This window comes from Carettochelys insculpta, chromosome 1, assembly GCF_033958435.1.
Source record: "Carettochelys insculpta isolate YL-2023 chromosome 1, ASM3395843v1, whole genome shotgun sequence".
Classification (NCBI taxonomy): Eukaryota; Metazoa; Chordata; order Testudines; family Carettochelyidae; genus Carettochelys; species Carettochelys insculpta.
This window is the reverse complement of record NC_134137.1, coordinates 268,944,088-268,962,654: the sequence shown is the minus strand read 5'-3', so window position 1 is coordinate 268,962,654 and position 18,567 is coordinate 268,944,088. Positions and strand designations below refer to the sequence as shown.

Genomic DNA, 18,567 nt, shown 5'->3' with positions numbered 1-18,567 from the left:
TAAAAAGCAAACGACCCCCCTTCCCTTAACTAATGCGGTCCCCAACTGTATAAGGGCCAAGCTGATGGTGTCTGTGGCAATGGCAGCCTTCAGCAACAGCAGCAGGGGTTCACCTCCCTGGTCCTTCTCCAGGTAATCCTCCCTCACTCCCACCCACAGGGTACACACAGGGCCCCCACAAGCCCAGGGCCTGTGGCGGACAACCCAGTTTTTCCTATAGATGGGAGAAATTTGGCTCTTTGATTATGAATTAAACCCTCTAACAACATTTGGGGTGTGTCTGTGCTACCCCTCCCTTTCAGAAGGAGCATGTAAATATAACAGATTGAAAATGCAAATAAGGCATAGATTTAAATATCTCACATCTCATTTGCATACTCCCACAGGATCTCACTTCCCAAAGGGGCTGCTTTGGAAACACAAACAGCTGTGTAGCCTGGGCTCCCTGGAAAGGAAACCTCACTTTCAAAAGGGCCCTTCTTCCCAACTAAAGCGGGGCTATTTAACTCCCTGCCTCATTTGCATTTTCCATCGGCTGCAGTTACATGCCCCTTCCCCAAGGGAAGGACAGAGCAGACACAACCTTGGTATCCTCTGTCGCACCTCACCTTGGCCAGGCCTGTGAGACTCAGCTCTGACTACAAACCAAACCACACCACAAGTTACTGACTCTCCTGGGACATGGGCAGATCTGGAACGCGTGACCCCGAAAAGCTCCAAAGCCAGAGGGCAAATACAAACACCCCCCCAATGGTATTATGCCGTAAGTCCCACGACTTTCCTGGGCTGTGGCCGTGCAGCCCGGGAGCAGAGCGGGCGGGCGCCGCTCAGGCGAGGAGCAGGGCGCCCACGAGGCAGCGCGTGCGTCTCCTGGGGGCTCCCCCGCGGGCGGTAGTGCGCCTAACACTAGCTACGCCCGGGTGGGCGGCTGTGCTGAGCCTGGGCCCCGGAGACGCGGGCGCTTGGCCTCAGCACGCGGGACGGGATCGCCCCCCACGAAGAGCATCGGGCAGGGCTATTGCCGGGGCCTGGCCACACACGGCGCCCAACCGGAAAGGGCAAGCCCGGCCCGGGCCTGCTGCAGCCCCGACAGGCGCCGCCCCCAGCGCTGGGGTGGTTCGGATGCTGCGCCTGGGGCTCCCGGGCCGCGGCTCTGCCAACAACGCCCGCCCCGCCTGCGCGGAACGTCGCGCCGCGGGAGCTGTTGCCTCCGGACGGCGGGGAAGCAGCGCGCGTGGCGCCCGGAAGGAGGCCGCGGCGCGGGGTGAGGCCCGAGCTGAGCGTCTGAAACCCCCGCTGGGGTGAGGGGAGCAGGGCGTGGGGTGCTCGGGGAGCAGGGCAGGCTGGTGGGGGGTGCAGGAGCTATAGGGTAAGAGGTTGGGGTATTAGAGGCTGCACAGAGGGCATTGGGCTGTTCACTTTCGTGCCCCCAAGCATAGTATCGCACAGCCAGGGTCTCCTGTCCCCTTTGCATTGGATGGTGCTCTCAGTGACGAAAATTGTGTGTAGTGTGTCAGTATTGAGTGGGTATGTAGTTTGCAGGAGCAGAGAGCATTTTCACTGACCCATCGAAGGAGGAGAGGATGTCTTTATCAGGTAGAGATGACTAGGTAACTTTTAAATAACTTTCCCTCTATGAAAGGTCGCAGAGAGGTAGCCGTCTTCACAAAACAAAAAAACAGTCCTGTATCCCTTTAAAGACTAACAAAATAATTTATTAGGTGATGAGCTTTCATGGGGCAAACCCACTGATAAAAGTAAACTGGCACAATGAGAATTTAACAGAAGGAGAAAAAAAATTAAAAATACAAAAACAAAGATAAAAGTTACTGACTCTTAAGGGAGATGGGCAGAGCTGGAAATTGGTCTCTGTACAATTAGGAATTATGTATTACAAGGATATCTGAAGTGAGCTCACACAACTCACTTAATTTAGTAGATACTTGCAGTAAGTAACTTTCTTTCCCCTCTCTGCCCTTCTTCACCCCCTCCTTCTGTCCTATGTAGCTGATTTGTCAGTTTTAATTTAATTTTTTTCAATTTTTCTGTTAAATTCTCATTGTGCCAGTTTACTTTTATCAGAATTTCCAGATATGAAGAAGTGGGTCTGTCCCACAAAAGTTCATCATCTGAAAAATTATTTTGCTAAGTCTTTAAAGTGCTGCAAGACTGTTTTTCTCCCCCTCCCCTCTGTGAAATCTGTGTTTGTTATTCAGGGCATCTGTGCAGATGGCTCTGTCAATAGATGTTCTACAGTTCTTGGTGAGCATGTAGTTTTCTTGAAGGGAAAAGAAGCAGAATTTTCTAGAAGCAATATCAAAGGTGTCTCTGCTCTCATTGTACTAATCTTGTTAGTAGCTTGTCACACTGAGTCTTCTAAGTTCCATCTTCTTCCTGCATTGCCCTGTGAAGACAGACATGGCCAGAGTGATCAGAATGTTTAAAACCCTGAGGAATCACTGGAAGAAGACCACAGTTGGGGTCTGCCTGTTCACATGGGGAGGAAACTGGCTCCATGGAAAACACTGGTAATTATTACCTTGTCTTGAAGAAGTTTGATAATAATGAACCTTTATCTATAGTTTTGTTAATACTTTTGATGAAGCAAGTGGATGATGGTGATGTTGGGCAAACATCTGTAAAACTTGAGAAGGGTGGTTATAGATAGAGCTGGTTGCTTGGGAACCTTTGTATGGAAAGATTTTGCAAACAGCCTACTGTGCAAAGAAAAGGCTGTATGTGTCCTGAGAGGTTTTTGCAATGGCGTGGCTGTCTAGAAAGAAGCTGTGGTAGCTCAATCTTAGGAAACGTACTGGGTGAATTCTGTACCAAGAAATTAAAATTTTGTAAATGGTATTTAAAAATTCTGCATATTTGTCATAATAGTGTAATATAACCACATTGGTTTCAATTATTTCAGTAATTTATTTAAACTACAATACAATGGATGGTGAATGGTGGTGGGGAACACTGCAGGAAATCCCCAAGCCCCTTGTTTGAAAGTAATGTAGCTAGGCTTGACCTTTCATTTGTAGTTATTAGTCAACAAATATATGCCTCCATATGCTCTGTTTCATCATAGGCACCTGAACAGTAAGCAAGGGCTGAGAATCAAACTGATAATTTATGGTAGCTACTGGGTATCTCCGGAAAGATCAGTAGCAAACAGTTCATGGAATACATTTTGATAGGAGACTTTTTTCTGTCCAAAAATTTAGACCTGTTCTAATCACTAATGCACCATAAACAATTACAGCTCCATGCTGTCCTTTATGCCAGTCCAGCAATGTAATGGAGGTTTAAAACGTTTACACCTGTTTTGCATGTCGAGGCATATTCACAGGGAGAAGATAATGGGAGCAATTCACTAAGCAGGCAGGCTGCTACATTCTGTTCTGCCTGAGGGGACAAAGCCTATCCCATGCTAGCTCCTCCACATTGAGCATGCCACAGCAGTGTGTGAGAGGGACAGAGTGTCTGTCTGTCTGTCTGTCTCTCTCTCTCTCTCACACACACACAACATTTTCTGTGGGGAAGCAAAGAAGTCTGCAAGAGACATGCATTCTGCATATACACTGTGGTGCAGATTTCCCCCACGAGTATCTGCTACATCAACAGGGATTCATTTTTTAAATGAATGGTCCTCTAAAAAATATTGTTTGTACAATTCCAGACAGCAGGAATCATTTTTTTCTATTAAGATAGTTAACTTCTGTGTATGTGGCTCAATTCTTTTTTAAAGGACAATTATCTTTTAATTATTAGTTCTTCGTCTCCAATTCTTCCGGCATTCTGAGAATGCACTTTGTCCTGTTGGAGAAACTTTAATTCAAGCTCACCTAAGGTGTGGTGGTGGTGTTTTTTTTTTTTTTAAACTATATTTGCAAAACACAGGAATCCCATTGGGGTGACTGACACACCCCTTCCACTAAGCCATATTCTTAAAAATACTGTTAAATTTAACCTATGACTTCCAGAGTCAGTCATCCAATGCTCTTCTGTCCTGAATTTGAAGTAGTTTATACCATACCTTAACAAGAAAGTCTCGTGGAGTAGCATAGGTTGCCTTGGAATTAGGTTGAAGGGTAGAGGGATTTTCTCTAAGCTGTAAAATGCAGTCAGCCAAATATTTGTTGTTTGAACAGCATTATAGCAATGAATAAGGATACAGGCCCTGCATCTGCAAATGGTTGTTCTAGCTATTTCTGTGCCTATGTGAGTGTCAGTGATACTTCAGATGGATATGGTAGTATGCCCAGGTGGATCGGATTGCACAAGCAGGGCTTTCACTGTTGTTGAGAACTACATTTATATGAAAGGTGCCAGATTCATATGCCTTTGAAATTTTAGTTCTGGAACTGGTACATATATTGGCAGCAGCATTCACATTTCCCTGGTTTGCTTTGTCTTGCCCTACCAAGAGAACTGGATAGGTCACCTTCAGGGGGGATTTGGTAGTTCATGTCCATTCAGGTTTTAATCTCCCTGCTGGTAGTTCCCTTAACAGAGTGGGGATAGGGCACCAACGGTCATCTGAACTACGTTATGTGCCTTGGTGCATTTGTTACCTTCACTTGCATCTTAAAGCACTATTTTCAAGTGCCCATCAATAAGCACACTTGATTTCAGCATCACCATGCCTTCAGTTTATGTGACTGTATTCTAGGTGTGTCGGCATCTGCCATATCCAAAATATTGTTTGCTTCTTGAAATAAGATCAGCCACTTCTCTCTCACTAACTAGAACAATGGCATGGCATATATAGTCTAGTATGCACTGTTGCTTTTGTTTGTTATCTCTGAAATAAATGTTCCCCATAGGAGCTTAAATCCTAGACTGGTTTCTGAAAAGATTTAAAGAAACTTAAATTTCAATCCCAGTTTTTAAGATTACTGTTAACATGATTTCACTGTAATGCAAATGTAGTGAAATGATTTTGAAGTACTATTGCTTTGGGTGCTGCAGTTTGCTCCATTCTCTTCCTGTGTCTTTTAAATCAGTGTGACAAGAGCTTAATGGTTTCTTTGGAAAACAAATCTGTTTATGCTGTGTATTGTATTTTTTTGCCCTTATTCCCTGTTCTTTTTTTCTTCCTAGGGATATCTACATTAAATCAGAATCTTTGTTTTGAAGTGTCAGTCTGCTTGGGCTGGTTCCTTTATGCCTAACTCTGGGGGGTTAGTTATCTTCAGGGAAGTTATACCAGTAGAAATTTTGGATGGTAATCTTTTTTTTGTGATAGTGTAATTGGTTACTGTGGCAACTGATTGAAGTCATTGAGCATGAGGACTTCAAGAGAGGATTAAGCAGTGACAGTAGATGAGCAGAGGTTTGATTTCATGTACACGCTGCCAGCAATAAATGTCGGTTACATGAAATTATAAGTAGTACTGTCTCTCTCTTCTTAATAGGTGTCCTCAAGATTTTTTCCGTGAGGTGTCACTGTGTCTTTGACACTATTTCCCCCTTTCCTCTGCCCAAAAGCAGCTGAAAATGTGACCGTAGGTTCCTATGAGACAACTTTGCCTACTTTCCTGGGTGTACAAATAGGACTGTATTCAAGCACTGTCTGCTGCACTGGGGAACAAGGCAGGCTTTGGAGAGCTTCTTGAGGGTGGCTCCACACACTCTCCTCACATAGAGCATGGGGAGAAGTCCTCTGCAGCAGTGTTTTGGGGGGTGGGGCTGTAGACAGGACAGGGATATGTGCCCAGTAGGTCAACATATTGTATGAGCCACTGCCCTTCAAAAGGAGTTATGGGCCTCATTCAGTACTGCTCCCCTTTCCTTGTAACGAGTAGTTGGTCCAGAATTCCATTTCTCATCTTGTGATTCTCCAGGCCCCATTCTAAGACCCCTAAGTCCATTTATGTGAGTTTTATTCCCTTATTATTTGTACGTCACACCTGAAGACCCATGCAACATCATCGCCCCAACATTTTAGGCAAGGTAACTGTGCTTAGCCAGAGACATCCCGCCCTGAAGATTTTACAGTCTAAAACAGATAAGACAGACATGGTGTGAGAGGGGAGGAAGCTGGCACAGAGAAGGAAAATCACTGTATTACCTTTGGCCCACATGGGCTATGTCTACACTAGCCCCAAACTTCGAAATGGCCACGCAAATGGCCATTTCAAAGTTTACTAATGAAGCGCTGAAATGCATATTCAGCGCTTCATTAGCATGCGGGTGGCCGCGGTGCTTTGAAATTGACATGCCTCGCTGCCGCGCGGCTCGTCCCAACGGGGCTCCTTTTCGAAAGGACCCCGCCTACTTCGAAGTCCCCTTATTCCCATGAGCTCAGTGATTTTCCTTCTCTGTGCCAGCTTCCTCCCCTCTCACACCATGTCTGTCTTATCTGTTTTAGACTGTAAAATCTTCAGGGCGGGATGTCTCTGGCTAAGCGCAGTTACCTTGCCTAAAACGTTGGGGCGATGATGTTGCATGGGTCTTCAGGTGTGACGTACAAATAATAAGGGAATAAAACTCATGAGCTCATGGGAATAAGGGGACTTCGAAGTAGGCGGGGTCCTTTCAAAAAGGAGCCACGTTGGGACGAGCCGCGCGGCGGCGAGGCGCATCAATTTCAAAGTGCCACGGCCACCCGCATGCTAATGAAGCGCTCAATATGCATTTCGAAAAGGAATAGCACTGGAAAAGCGCTGAAAAGGAAAAGCGCTGAAAAGGAAAAGCGCTGAATATGCATTTCGAAAAGGAGCCCTGTCGGGATGAGCCGCACGGCGGCGAGGCGTGTCAATTTCGAAGTGCCGTGGCCACCCGCATGCTAATGAAGCACTGAATATGCATTTCAGTGCTTCATTAGTAAACTTTGAAATGGCCATTTGCGTGGCCATTTCGAAGTTTGGGGCTAGTGTAGACGTAGCCCATGTGGGCCAAAGGTAATACAGTGATTTTCCTTCTCTGTGCCAGCTTCCTCCCCTCTCACACCATGTCTGTCTTATCTGTTTTAGACTATAAAATCTTCAGGGCGGGATGTCTCTGGCTAAGCACAGTAGTAGGCGAAGTAGGTGGGGCCCTTTCGAAAAGGAGCCCCGTCGGGATGAGCCACCCGGCGGCGAGGTGCATCAATTTCGACGTGCAGCGGCCGCCTGCATGCTAATGAAGTGCTGAATATGCATTTCAGCGCTTCATTAATAAACTTCAAAATGGCCATTTGCGTGGCCGTTTCGAAGTTTGGGGCTAGTGTAGACACGGCCATGGTGTATAATGGGGTACTCTTTTCTACTTATTGAAAAATGTGAGCTTTTTGCATATGACCTATTTCATGCTTTAAATTGCAACTGATTTCTGTGCCAATGGTCCCATGTAATTACCTGAAACTTAATAACTTGTGCAACTTAAATTTTAGTTTTTGAATTCATTGTAAATAATGAAGTTTAATTGAGCAATTATTTCAAGGTATGTAGTATGCCCTACAAAGATTATGATTGTGTTGCATAAAGCACAACAGAATATACTGGTGGGGGGGGAGGAAATCCTATATAGCCAAGAGAGACCAGATTAGAAAATGTCTAATAGGTCCTTTTATAGCTCTAAGCTCTGTGATTTTGTTTGACTTAAAAAAAGCAATGTTAAGGTTGGTAAGGATGAAAATTTTATGTGCTTTCTTCCACTTACGTCTGTTAGAAAAGTACCTGATAGTCTTAGAGTCTTAGTCTCAGAATCTTTATTTTTTTCTCTCTCCTATATACAGTAAACTCTTTCATATCCAGCAGCCCTGGGACTGGAAGGTTGCTGAATAATCAGACCTTCTGGATAACAGCGAGGCGTACCTAGCAATGCATAACACTAAAGAAAAACAAGATTAGATATTAAGAAACAAAAATGTATGCAAAGTACACATCCCTCATTAAACAAGTACTTTATTTACAAGTACTAGCTTAAATGAGGGACACACATACCTACCCTATTTCACTCAGTGAGTGAACTCTCCCCGCTAATACGAGTCTTACATCCTCCCCACGGCTCCACCCCGCTGCAGCCTGACCCCTTCCACCAGCACTGCAGACACCAAACCACCGCAACTTGAACCCCCCCGCCAGCCCCGTGCACCCAAACTGCAGCAATTTAACCCCCCCGCCTGCCCCATGCACCCAAACCACTGAAACTTAATGCCCCCATCAGCCCCGCGTAACTGAACCACTGAAACTTAAACCCCCCCCTGCCGGCCCCATGCACCCAAACTGCTGAAACCTAACACCCTGACCCGTGCACCCAAACTGCTGAAAACTAACACCAGCCCCACAAAGCCGAACTGCTGAAACCTAAACCCCCACCCCACTGGCCCTACAGACCCAACCTGCAGCAGCCTGAACCCTGCCCCCCCCCCACCCCGCGGACCCAACCTCCCACCATGTTTTAACCCTCCCTCCCACTCCTGTCCCCAAACTGCCCCCAGCCTTTAACCCCCCACAACCCCAGGTTCACTTACCTTTCAAAAGGAGCGCCACCTGCCACCACTCCGAGCACTTGGAACCAATCAGAGACTTTCACCTGTGTTTTAATGGGAATTTAGTGTCCCTCTTACGAGTTTTTGCCTACGAGCAAAAAGTTAGGAACCAATTGTGCTCGTATAGTAAGGGATGAGTGTACTTTCTTTACCAACAACAGTAGTATTATACACTGCAAACTTACAAATAAATACAGCAATTACAATATATTTACTTTCACTATACAGTAGACCCTCAAGATACGTGTACTTGAGTTCCATGTGTATCGGGTTAATGTGAGTGTGAGTGGCGGGGAGCCGACTGGGCTGCCACCACTGACAGGAGAGGTTTCCCCATTGTTCTTGTCAGGGGTTGTCCCCAGCTCCCCATCACTTGCTGGAGCCAGGAAACTGACAACGGCTGGTGCCCTCATCAGTTTCCTGGCTCCCCCCTGAGTGGCGCAGGAACTTAGACTTACAGGGAGATTCCAGATAATAGAATGCTGGATATGAAAGAGCTTACTGTATAATATTTTCGTTGGAAAAGACAGAACAGTTAGGACTTGAAAAATGCACCTAATCTCAGCACTTTTTAGCTCAGGTAAAAAAAATACCCATGAAATTTAACAGGAATAAAACAGTTGTGCACTCTTTATTGTGTGGTGTTCGTTTGATTGCAGTAAGTTGTTCACCTTTCCACATATGCGTTAAGATTGTGACTTTTTTTTTTTAAATGCCTTCATTTTTTTCTGGGTTTCAATCCACATTATTGCTTTCAGAGCACTCAAAAACTATTACTTCTGTTTTAGAAATCACAGAACTTTAAAAATACTGAATTTGGAGACTCTCCCTATGGAATTTTAAGCATTTAGGGCTAATTTTTTACCTTTTTGCCACGACCATACAAGTTAGAAGCTTAATTGTTTTTAAATGAAAAATGAGATGCTCATATAATTCTCTCTTGCAACTGAGACATTATGAAGCAGACCAGATATCATAAAACTCAATAAAATCATGAGAACTAGAAAAAAAACTTTCTGCATTTTTCTCTTTTCTATAATCATGTTTAATTTTTCCCTGTGTTGTTTGCAGAATCTTTTTTTTTACACGTTATGTTCATTCCCTCCTCACCCTTACTGTCGCTCTCTCCTTTCTTCCACTCTACTCCCTCTACCATACTTCCCTTTTGTAACTCACTTCGTTGGTCTCTCCCCTGGCCAATCACACATACCTTAAACCAACCCCTCAAAACCAAAAAAAAAGCCTGAAAATTTTACTAGATTGCTGAAAGCCAGAGACTAAATGCACTAGCCAAAAATTTACATTGAAAATAGTAAATATGAGCTGTTATCCAGATGCAGCATCCAGCTGAGAAACCAAATGGTCCTTCCACCAGTAGTGAGGAGTCCTGTCTGTACACCCTATTCATTTACAGTACCTTTCCTGTTGGTATCCCTGCCTGTTACAGGCCCTCTTGGCTGTTCCAACCGTGGGTTGTGGTGAAGCTGTTTCTGTACTAAAAACAACTGTTTAAATAGAATGTAGTAAGATGTGTTTTTAGCACACGCACCCCTGGCCGCTCACCCCTATCATGTACAAAAATCTCTTGGACAGGTCAAAGAGCCACACTAAATGCTTTCAGGCACAATGCTTTTCCCCCTTCTTCTCTGTGAGTGCACTTCCCTGTTGACTGACAGTTTAGAGCCAGTTGACTGGCTCCGCTGTGGTTTTCCTATACCCACTTCCACAGGATCTGGGGAAAAGGCCTTTGCATCTTCAAGAAAACATTGAAACTGACTATACATGAAATGCAGTCAAAAGCACAACATAAACGAATACAAAAAATAGAGGGGTGGGGTTTTTTTTTGTTTTAAGTCTTCCTGTTTCACTGATGATGAGGATTACTTGTAGCAAAAGTAAGCAGATGGAAGTGTCTTTTTTAGTGATGCACCTTCAACCTTCCTGTGCTTTCCGTGTCACGAAGTGGACATAACACTTTCCTACCTCATGTGGGTTTTGTGTAGATTATTAATTCATTTGCAAAGTGCTTTAAGTCTCTTGGTTGGGAAATAAAATATAACTATAAATACTTATTTGTCTCGAAACAGTGTTTCTTATACCCGAAAACAAGGAATTACATAGTTTCTTCTTGATCTTTTTGGAGAACTATTTTGAGCCAGGAGATGGAGAAGCTGAAAGACAGGCATGTAAACTATTTATGTGCATACTTAGTTTAGTAGTTTTCCCATCACGTGTCAGAATTCTGGATTTATATGGAAAGGAAAGATGGATAGTCTTGGGGGGATCTTGAGCCTGGTGGATTAGTAGTCTTTAAAATATTCCTTTGCTTAAAACTGTCTCTTTGTTAATGTTATTTATTCGGCATTGTTTCCGGTTTCCTTGTTTCAATTCATTCTGTTGGAGACTTGTTTGTTTTATTTTTAGTATATTCTGATTTGAAGTGTGTTGTTAAAAATAGGCAGCTCCATGTCCCTCTGTAGCACTGTATAAATACAATAAAAGGGAAGGTTAATTTGGCTAACATCTCCCAGGTGGACATTATATTAGAAGGGACTAATTTCCAGAGATTTCTAGGGATGAATTTCTAGGGACTGCTTTCCCAAGTGAGGAGGATGTGTCCTGTGACGACTTGGAAGCAGACAGGTCAGGAGTCTCGATTATAGTTGTTCCTCCACTGATGGAACGTGCTGCAACCCTCCAGCTGTGTCAGAATTCTTTTGTGCATCCCTTTTCTGTTGGTGACATTGATTGCACTGGGGAACACTAGAGAGGCATTTAGCCCCACTGTCTGGTGTCTGAGGCAGAACATGAAGCGCTTAATAAATTGAGCGTAAACTATGTTGCTTGTGAGGTATGGACATTGTTGACATCTGAGGCTGAATTATTATGCATGAAGCATAATTGACTAGACATATCTACCCTTTTAGCGAAGATTAAAGGTTTAGTGAAGTCTTGTGCTTCTGTTTCTGGCACTCCTGGAGTGTCTGATGAAAGGACTTGCTTTAGCTGACATCAATTCGTGTTAGCCTGTAATGACCTGGAATTAGCTGTCTGAGGCTTTGCTTGTTCATTTGCATCTGAAGGAAGGTTTTGGGCTCCCTTTGGCTTTTCTGTCCTATTCTGAAGACTTTGCAGGAAGACACTCATTTGGCTTTTGCCATATAAAAGTTTATCCCTTTTGGGCTTCGGATGCTGGGGTGTAGCATTATTTGGAGGTATTTAAAGTTAAGAACCCTGCCAGCAAATGAATGGCAAACCAGCCAGAGCCATCCCAAACTGGAAGAGGAACTTAGAGTTTGAGTACTTGCTTTTGTCCAAATCCTCTGCTCAGATATGCATATGGCTTTCACTGACTTTTCTGAGAGCTGCACCTGGGGATCTAAGGCAAGAATTTTTCACCTGATCTTCATAATTTCTCCACAGTTGCATTCCTTTTCTGTAGGCAAAATGGTTTGTATTTGATAGATAGCAATGGGCTGTGGAATCTGTCTTTAGGCATGAGTAAAAAGCCCCTTCTGTCCTACAGCTGGTAACAGGAAAGAGAGACTAGCTTACCGTAACTTGCCACCATGCAACTTAGATAGCAGAGGATTGTGAGCAATGGTAGCTCAGTCTAAAGCTCAGAGAGCTGAAACCTCAACTTTGCTGTTGTAGGTGCAGCTTTTAAATGCATCATTTGCCCTGGAGAGTCAGAACGAGTCAGTGCTCTAACCTTTCACCTTCAGACAGCTTAGTTCACATCCTGATTGATTTAGGTCAGGGTTTCCCAAACTTTATAAAGTTGGGTCCTGGTTTTTTTTTTTCCAGTACCTTTTTTTGTGGCCCAAAAATATAAACACACACACAAAAAGAAAAGTGAATAAATTGTTGGTGTTTGTTATTTATTCACAATAATAGTAGTACATAGCGATAATTTGTATATTTTCTAAGGACCACTGCATTTTTTCCAAGGACTGGTACTGGGCCGTGGGCCACTGGGAAATGCTGATTTAGGTCATAAGTGAAAATGAGTTTGGTGTGGGAGGTCCCGTATTCTAGTGTGGTGGAAGTATCACTTTGAGAGAGGAACTGCCCTGGAATAGCTGAGGTGCTGGAGGTGAAAAGTACAATATGCAAGAAAGCTGTGAGAGACAAAAGGAAGGGGGATCTTTTGGGGTGTGCCTAACTGTAGGACTAATGCTGTTAAACAAAACTCTAATTTCCAATAAAATACAAGTGTTCAAAAAATCCAGGTTTTTGCAGTTAGGATATCATGCTCCAGCCGCACAGGAAAAGGAAAGGCCGAATCCAGTCCTGCTGCACGCGAGTATGTTTCCATTGACCTTCCTTGGGATTATGCCACTTTACATCTGGGTTTTCTTTTGTCCTGTGTATCACACTTAAGGCTTTGTTCAAATGCAAGATGAAAGTTTAAGGTTTATGCTTTGAATGCACACAGCTATGTGACAATTCAACGCTTTTGTTGAAAGTCAAGTAGAAGTTTACCTGACACTTTAGATACAAAACCAAAGAGTTAGAGTTTAATCATCTTTGGGAATGGGTAGAAAATAGGATATATAACCATCTGATTTTGTCGCTGCATGGTAATTGGCTGGAGCTGCAGTAGAGTCATTTCAGAGGATTAAAGAGACTCCGTGACTTGGCTGGCCTGAGTGGCTATGATGTCCGAAGTCCTAAAGGTTCAGAACCCCTTTGTGACAGATTGCCTCTTCCTAACATTCCATCTTGGTGGTTAGACCTAAGGAGTTGGAATTGGTATTTGTTTCTCTTGACTGGAAGGCTGAAGGCTGACAAAAGGGTCAAAATAGGATGGCCTAGCAAACCCACTGCCCAAATCCTCTTTGAACGTGAGCAGGTGCCTTCGCCAATGGGCTCTGCAATCCTACTCCATGCAATAAATAAGGCCCCAACTCTGCCCCATCTCTCTCGAAGAAAATAACAGTATCATGTCAGCTTAAACACGGTATCCAGTTTTGGCTGATTCTCAAAAGTACTTCTCAGCTTAAACCCCAGGACCTCTTTCCCACCTCTTTTATATCCAGGTGGCGTAATGTAGTAGTAGCATCCTTCAGTCTACGTAGACTATGGATCGCGCCCTTCGTAGTTCCGTTTGGCATCCTCATTTGCAGCATTGGCTGTGACTGTGAAGACCCACACGAGAGTGACAGTCCTTGCTCCATCTGTTGCATATGTAATGGGTGTCTGGCAGGTCCTTGCTGTGCTTTCTGTGGGCTCGTTTCTCCTTTGCTAGCTGTCTGATACTCAACTCACCCTTCTGAAGGCCCTTGTATAGTTCCTGCCTCCATCTGCTGCGATCGTCTGCCAGCTCCTCCCAGCTGTCTACTTCCCTGAGGTCTCTTCTGCAAACATCTTTGTAGTGCAGCTGGGGGCATGCGGGAGGTCTTTTGCCAGAGGCTAGCTCGCAATACAGGATGTCTTTTGGGATCCTTCCATCATTCATCCCATGGACGTGGCCAAGCCAGTGGAGCCGCCAGTGCCTGAGGAGGGTGTGCATAGTTGGGATTCCAGCTTGCTCAAGGATGGTAGTGTTGGACACTCTGTCCTTCCACGATATTCCAAGGATGAGCCTGAGGCAGCTCAAGTGGAAGACATTCAGCCTCTTTTCCTGGCAGGAGTACAGGGTCCAAGTCTCGCTGCCATAAAGGAGGGTGCTGGGGATGCAGGCTCTGTAGACTTGTATTTTGGTGTGAGTGTACAGCTTGTTGTTATTCCACACTCTCTCGTTGAGTCTGGACAGAGTTGTGGCTGCTTTTCCGATCCTCCTATTTAGCTCAGTCTCCAAGGACAGGGTGTCAGTGATGGTGGACCCGAGGTAAACAAACTCGTGAATGACCTCTAACGTATAGTTGTCTATGCTGATTGATGGAGAAACAGCAATGTCCTGAGCAAGTACATTTGTCTTCTTTAGGCTGATGGAGAGCCCAAAGTCCTTGCATGCTTTGGAGAACTGATCCAGCAGCTTCTGAAGCTGGTCTTCAGTGTGTGACACGACAGCAGCGTCACCTGCGAACAGCATATCTCTGATGAGGACTTCCCACACCTTAGATTTAGCTTTCAGCCTTGCAAGATTAAACAGTTTCCCATCAGATCTTGTGTGCAAAAAGATGCCCTCTGTTGAAGATCCAAAGGCGTGTTTAAGGAGGAGTGCGAAGAAGATCCCGAACAATGTCGGAGCAAGAGCGCATCCTTGTTTGACGCCTCTCCTGGTGCTGGAAGCATCCGATAATTTGCCATCGTGTTGGACGGTTCCTCTCGTGTCTTTGTGGAAAGACTGGATCATCTTGAGTAACCGTGGCAGACAACCTATCCTGTGGAGCAGTTTGAACAGTCCATCCCTGCTGACCAAGTCGAAGGCCTTGGTTAGGTCGATGAAGGCAATATAGAGTGGCTTCCCCTGCTCCTTGCATTTCTCCTCCAGCTGCCTCAGAGAGAAGACCGTGTCAACGGTAGATCTCTCTGCACAGAATCCGCGCTGTGATTCAGGATACACCCTCTCAGCAATCTTCTGGAGTCTGTCAAGGATGACGCGAGCGAACAGTTTACCAGTGATGCTTAGGAGGGAGATTCCACAGTAATTGTTGCAGTCGCTTCTGTCTCCTTTGTTCTTATACAAGGTTATGATGTTAGCGTTGCGCATGTCCTGTGGAACCTCTTCCCCTCTCCAGCACAGGCACAGTAGCTCACGTAGGGGTTCCAGGAGAGTGTCTGTGGCACACTTGATTACCTCTGGTGGTACACCATCCTGGCCCGGGGCCTTTCCTACTGCAATGTTGTCGATGGCTTTCTTCAGTTCATCCACAGTTGGTTCCTGGTCCAGTTCGTCCATTACTGGTAAGAGTTCGATGGCATCGAGGGCTGAGTCGACCACAATGTTCTCACGTGAGTACAGCTCAGAGTAGTTCTCAACCCAGCGCTCCATCTGTTTGGCTTTGTCAGTGATGACTTCACCAGATTTGGATTTCAGAGGTGCCATCTTGTTCTGGGTGGGTCCTAATGCCTTCTTGATGCTCTCGTACATTCCCCTGAGGTTACCAAAGTCAGCACTGGTCTGGATGCTGCTGCATAGCTCGAGCCAGTAGTTGTTGGCACAGCGCCTGGCCATCTGCTGTACTGTTTTTCTGGCTGCTCTGAGCACTTGCAGGGTATTCTGGCTTGGTGAACGTTTGTACTCCAGGAGAGCAGCACGCTTCTTTTCGATGGCTGGAATCATCTCATCGTAGTTAGCTTCAAACCAGTCGCTTGTGTTTCTAGCTCTTCTTCCAAACACCAATAAGGCCGTGTTGTACATTGTATCCCTCAGATGCTGCCATCTGGATGTCACATCAGCACACCCAGGGTTGCTGCGCAGATTCTCCTCCAGGGTCACTCTGAACTTTTCAGCTCTCTCTGAGTTAGCCGTCTTTCTGGCATCGATGCAGGGCCTTCCAGTTGGTTTAGAGCGGTGCAGCTTCTTGGGAATCACCTTGAGTTTGGAGCAAACTGACGAGTGATCTGTATCGCAGTCAGCACTATGATAGCTGTGTGTCAGAAGGATGTTTTTGAGGTTATCATGTCTAGCGATGACCACGTCTAGTTGATGCCAGTGTTTTGAGTGTGGGTGTCTCCATGACACTCTGTGCTGTAGCTTGGTTTGGAAAAATGTCTTTGTCATGCACAGATTGTGGTATGTGCAAAGTTCGAGAAGACGCCGACCATTTTCATTCATTTTTCCCACACCAAAGTAGCCTAAGCAGGAAGTCCACGAGTCACGATCAGCTCCAATTCTCGCATTGAAGTCACCCAGAATGTACAGTTGTTTGCGAGCAGGTATTTGCACTATGGCAGCACTAAGCACGTCATAAAACTTGTCTTTTACTTCCGGTGTGGCGTACAGGGTTGGGATGTAAGTGCTGATCAGGTGGACAGGACCAGTGCGAGTTTGAAGTATGACCTGAAGGAGTGTTTCTGATCCACCCATGACTAATTCCACCATTTGTAGAAGGGTGTTTCTGATGGCGAAGCCAACACCATGCTCCCTGGGTTCTTCTTGGGTTTTACCCTGCCAGAAAAAGGTGTAGTCCTTTTCCTTTAGAGATCCCGAATCTGCGAGACGTGTCTCTTGCAGAGCAGCAATGTCAACTTGGAGCCTCTTCAGTTCCTCATCGATGACGGCGGTCTTTCGGGTGTCACTGACGTCCTGAAGATCTTCAGTCAGACCTGTCAGCATGGTCCGCACATTCCAGCAAGCAAGCTTAAAACTTTGATGGTTTCCTTTTCTTGTTGATTTTCTTATTGGTTTGCCTGGAGCTCAGCTTTCAGGTCACTTGTCAGGTTTGGGAACCTTAAGCCTCATGCACCCAGTGAGGCAGGTGAACTGTGGCAGGACAGTACCCTATTGGCTGGGGGCTGCCCAGCTTGAGGCGGGCGGTGACTGTCCAGTGGGATGCGACGATCTCTCTCACCGTCGGAGGCAACCCCTGGCACTCGTTCTCTACATCAATCGAGCAAGAGCTTATAACCGGTATCTGTTACCTCCCGTGTTGGTTCAACGCTGTTAGCGATGCTGGAGTACCTCTCCAGGCATGAGCTTGAGCGATTATTGGGACCCTGGATTGCCCAGACGCCAGTGTTCCCCTCTCGACTTGACTGATATAGTCCAAAGGAGAGGATAACCTCTATGTCTGGTACCAGCTCAGCTGCAGGAGTTGCCGGGTCAATGCCAGAAGTTGGCACAGAACCGCCTTAGGACTCCCCTCCGGATTTTCTGTCAGGGTTTACTCCCTTAGCCTTGCTCCTTTCCAGGATAACCCACAAGGCAGTGGGGCATGGAGAACGTGGGTACGGTCCCACTACCTCTTGCGCCTCCCTGGTGCCACATGTCCCCAAAGCTCCCCGTGACGACCACCTCGCCTCCCCAGGACCCTCCTCCCCACCCCTCTGCTTCTCATCGGCTACCATCACCCCCCAGATCCTCCCTCCCTGTCCCCTTTTCCCCCATCCGCTCCCTTGTCTCCCGACTGCACCACACTGCCCCCTATCAGTTCTCGTTGCCCCCAGGTTCCCCTTCCCCTGGCCTCTCCGCACCTGGCCACATGCTGCTGCAGCCCCACGGCCTCCAGGAAGGCGCCGATCTCACAGCCCAGCCGCACCCTGGGTCCTAGCCAAAGCTACCAACTCTTCATCTGGCTACGGCTGTCCCCGGGGCCCCCCAGATCTGGTGCGGCGCGTGCATGCAGGGAGCGCAGGACTGGGCCTGGAAGCCATGCAATCTGAGCCAGCACGCCGCAAGCAGCCTCCGTGGGTGCTGCCATCCTCACAGCCGTACCAGACGCCCCCAAACCACTTGCCCACCACTGACATCGCTCGATCTCACACCCCCCCATGCAGCAGTGGGTCCCTCAGCTCCAGCCAGCAGTTGGGGATGATGCTGCCTCTTACACCTGAAGTAGTAACTAGCTCCCTCTAAACTCCCCTCTCAAACTCCTTCCTGTTAGCAACCACCCTGTTCACATGCACCCAGTCGCATGCTCCCTGGTCGCTTGCCAGCAGGGCTTTAGAGCTCTGGCCTACCTGAGAGAGCCCCTCCCTCTGACGACCGCTGAGCCAATAGGCACGCAGCCTGAGCACATGGCCAGCCTGAGCACATGGCCTTTCAAACAAACAGACAGCTCAGCACTCCAAACACCAAATAAACAGACAAACCCAGGCCCAGAACCCCCAAACCCAGGCACCCACACGCTCCAGAGAGCCCCTTACCCAAAGGTGCTGTAGTTTGCCCCCTCCTTCCCCAGGAGAGCACCTCTCAAAACTCCCTCCTGTTAGCAACCACCCTGTTCGCATGCACCCGGTTGCATGCTCCCTGGTCGCTTGCCAGCAGGGCTTTAGAGCTCTAAATGGCGTAATGAGACAGTTGTTTGAGAGTTCTGCCAAATTAACTTTGCTAAATTCCATCTTATCACAGTTAATACCTGCTTAACAAACTGAGCATTTCAGGCAAATGCTGCCATTCTATTGCAGTGATGCTTTTGATCTGCTGTTGAATCATAATTGACAGGTATGCCTTTATATTTATTCTGTCAGTGTGTGTGTGTGTGTGT

General features: G+C 46.3%; 1 protein-coding gene across 8 annotated transcripts in view; it reads left to right on the top strand.

Moving 5' to 3' along the window:
• Window positions 1-1,008: 1,008 nt before the first annotated feature.
• The window catches only part of AGK (acylglycerol kinase), a 58,233-nt gene continuing 40,674 nt past the window's right edge, over window positions 1,009-18,567 (top strand). Inside the window, exons 1-2 of one of the 8 annotated variants that reach the window (XM_075006946.1) lie at window positions 1,009-1,264; window positions 2,417-2,528. In XM_075006946.1, coding sequence (XP_074863047.1) covers window positions 1,123-1,264; window positions 2,417-2,528 — 254 coding nt within the window. In that variant the 5' untranslated portion in view covers window positions 1,009-1,122. Of the gene's footprint in view, window positions 1,302-1,404; window positions 1,597-2,358; window positions 2,529-18,567 lie in introns of those variants that run through there. The other 7 variants (XM_075006981.1, XM_075006963.1, XM_075006990.1 and 4 more) reach the window with 7 other exon arrangements.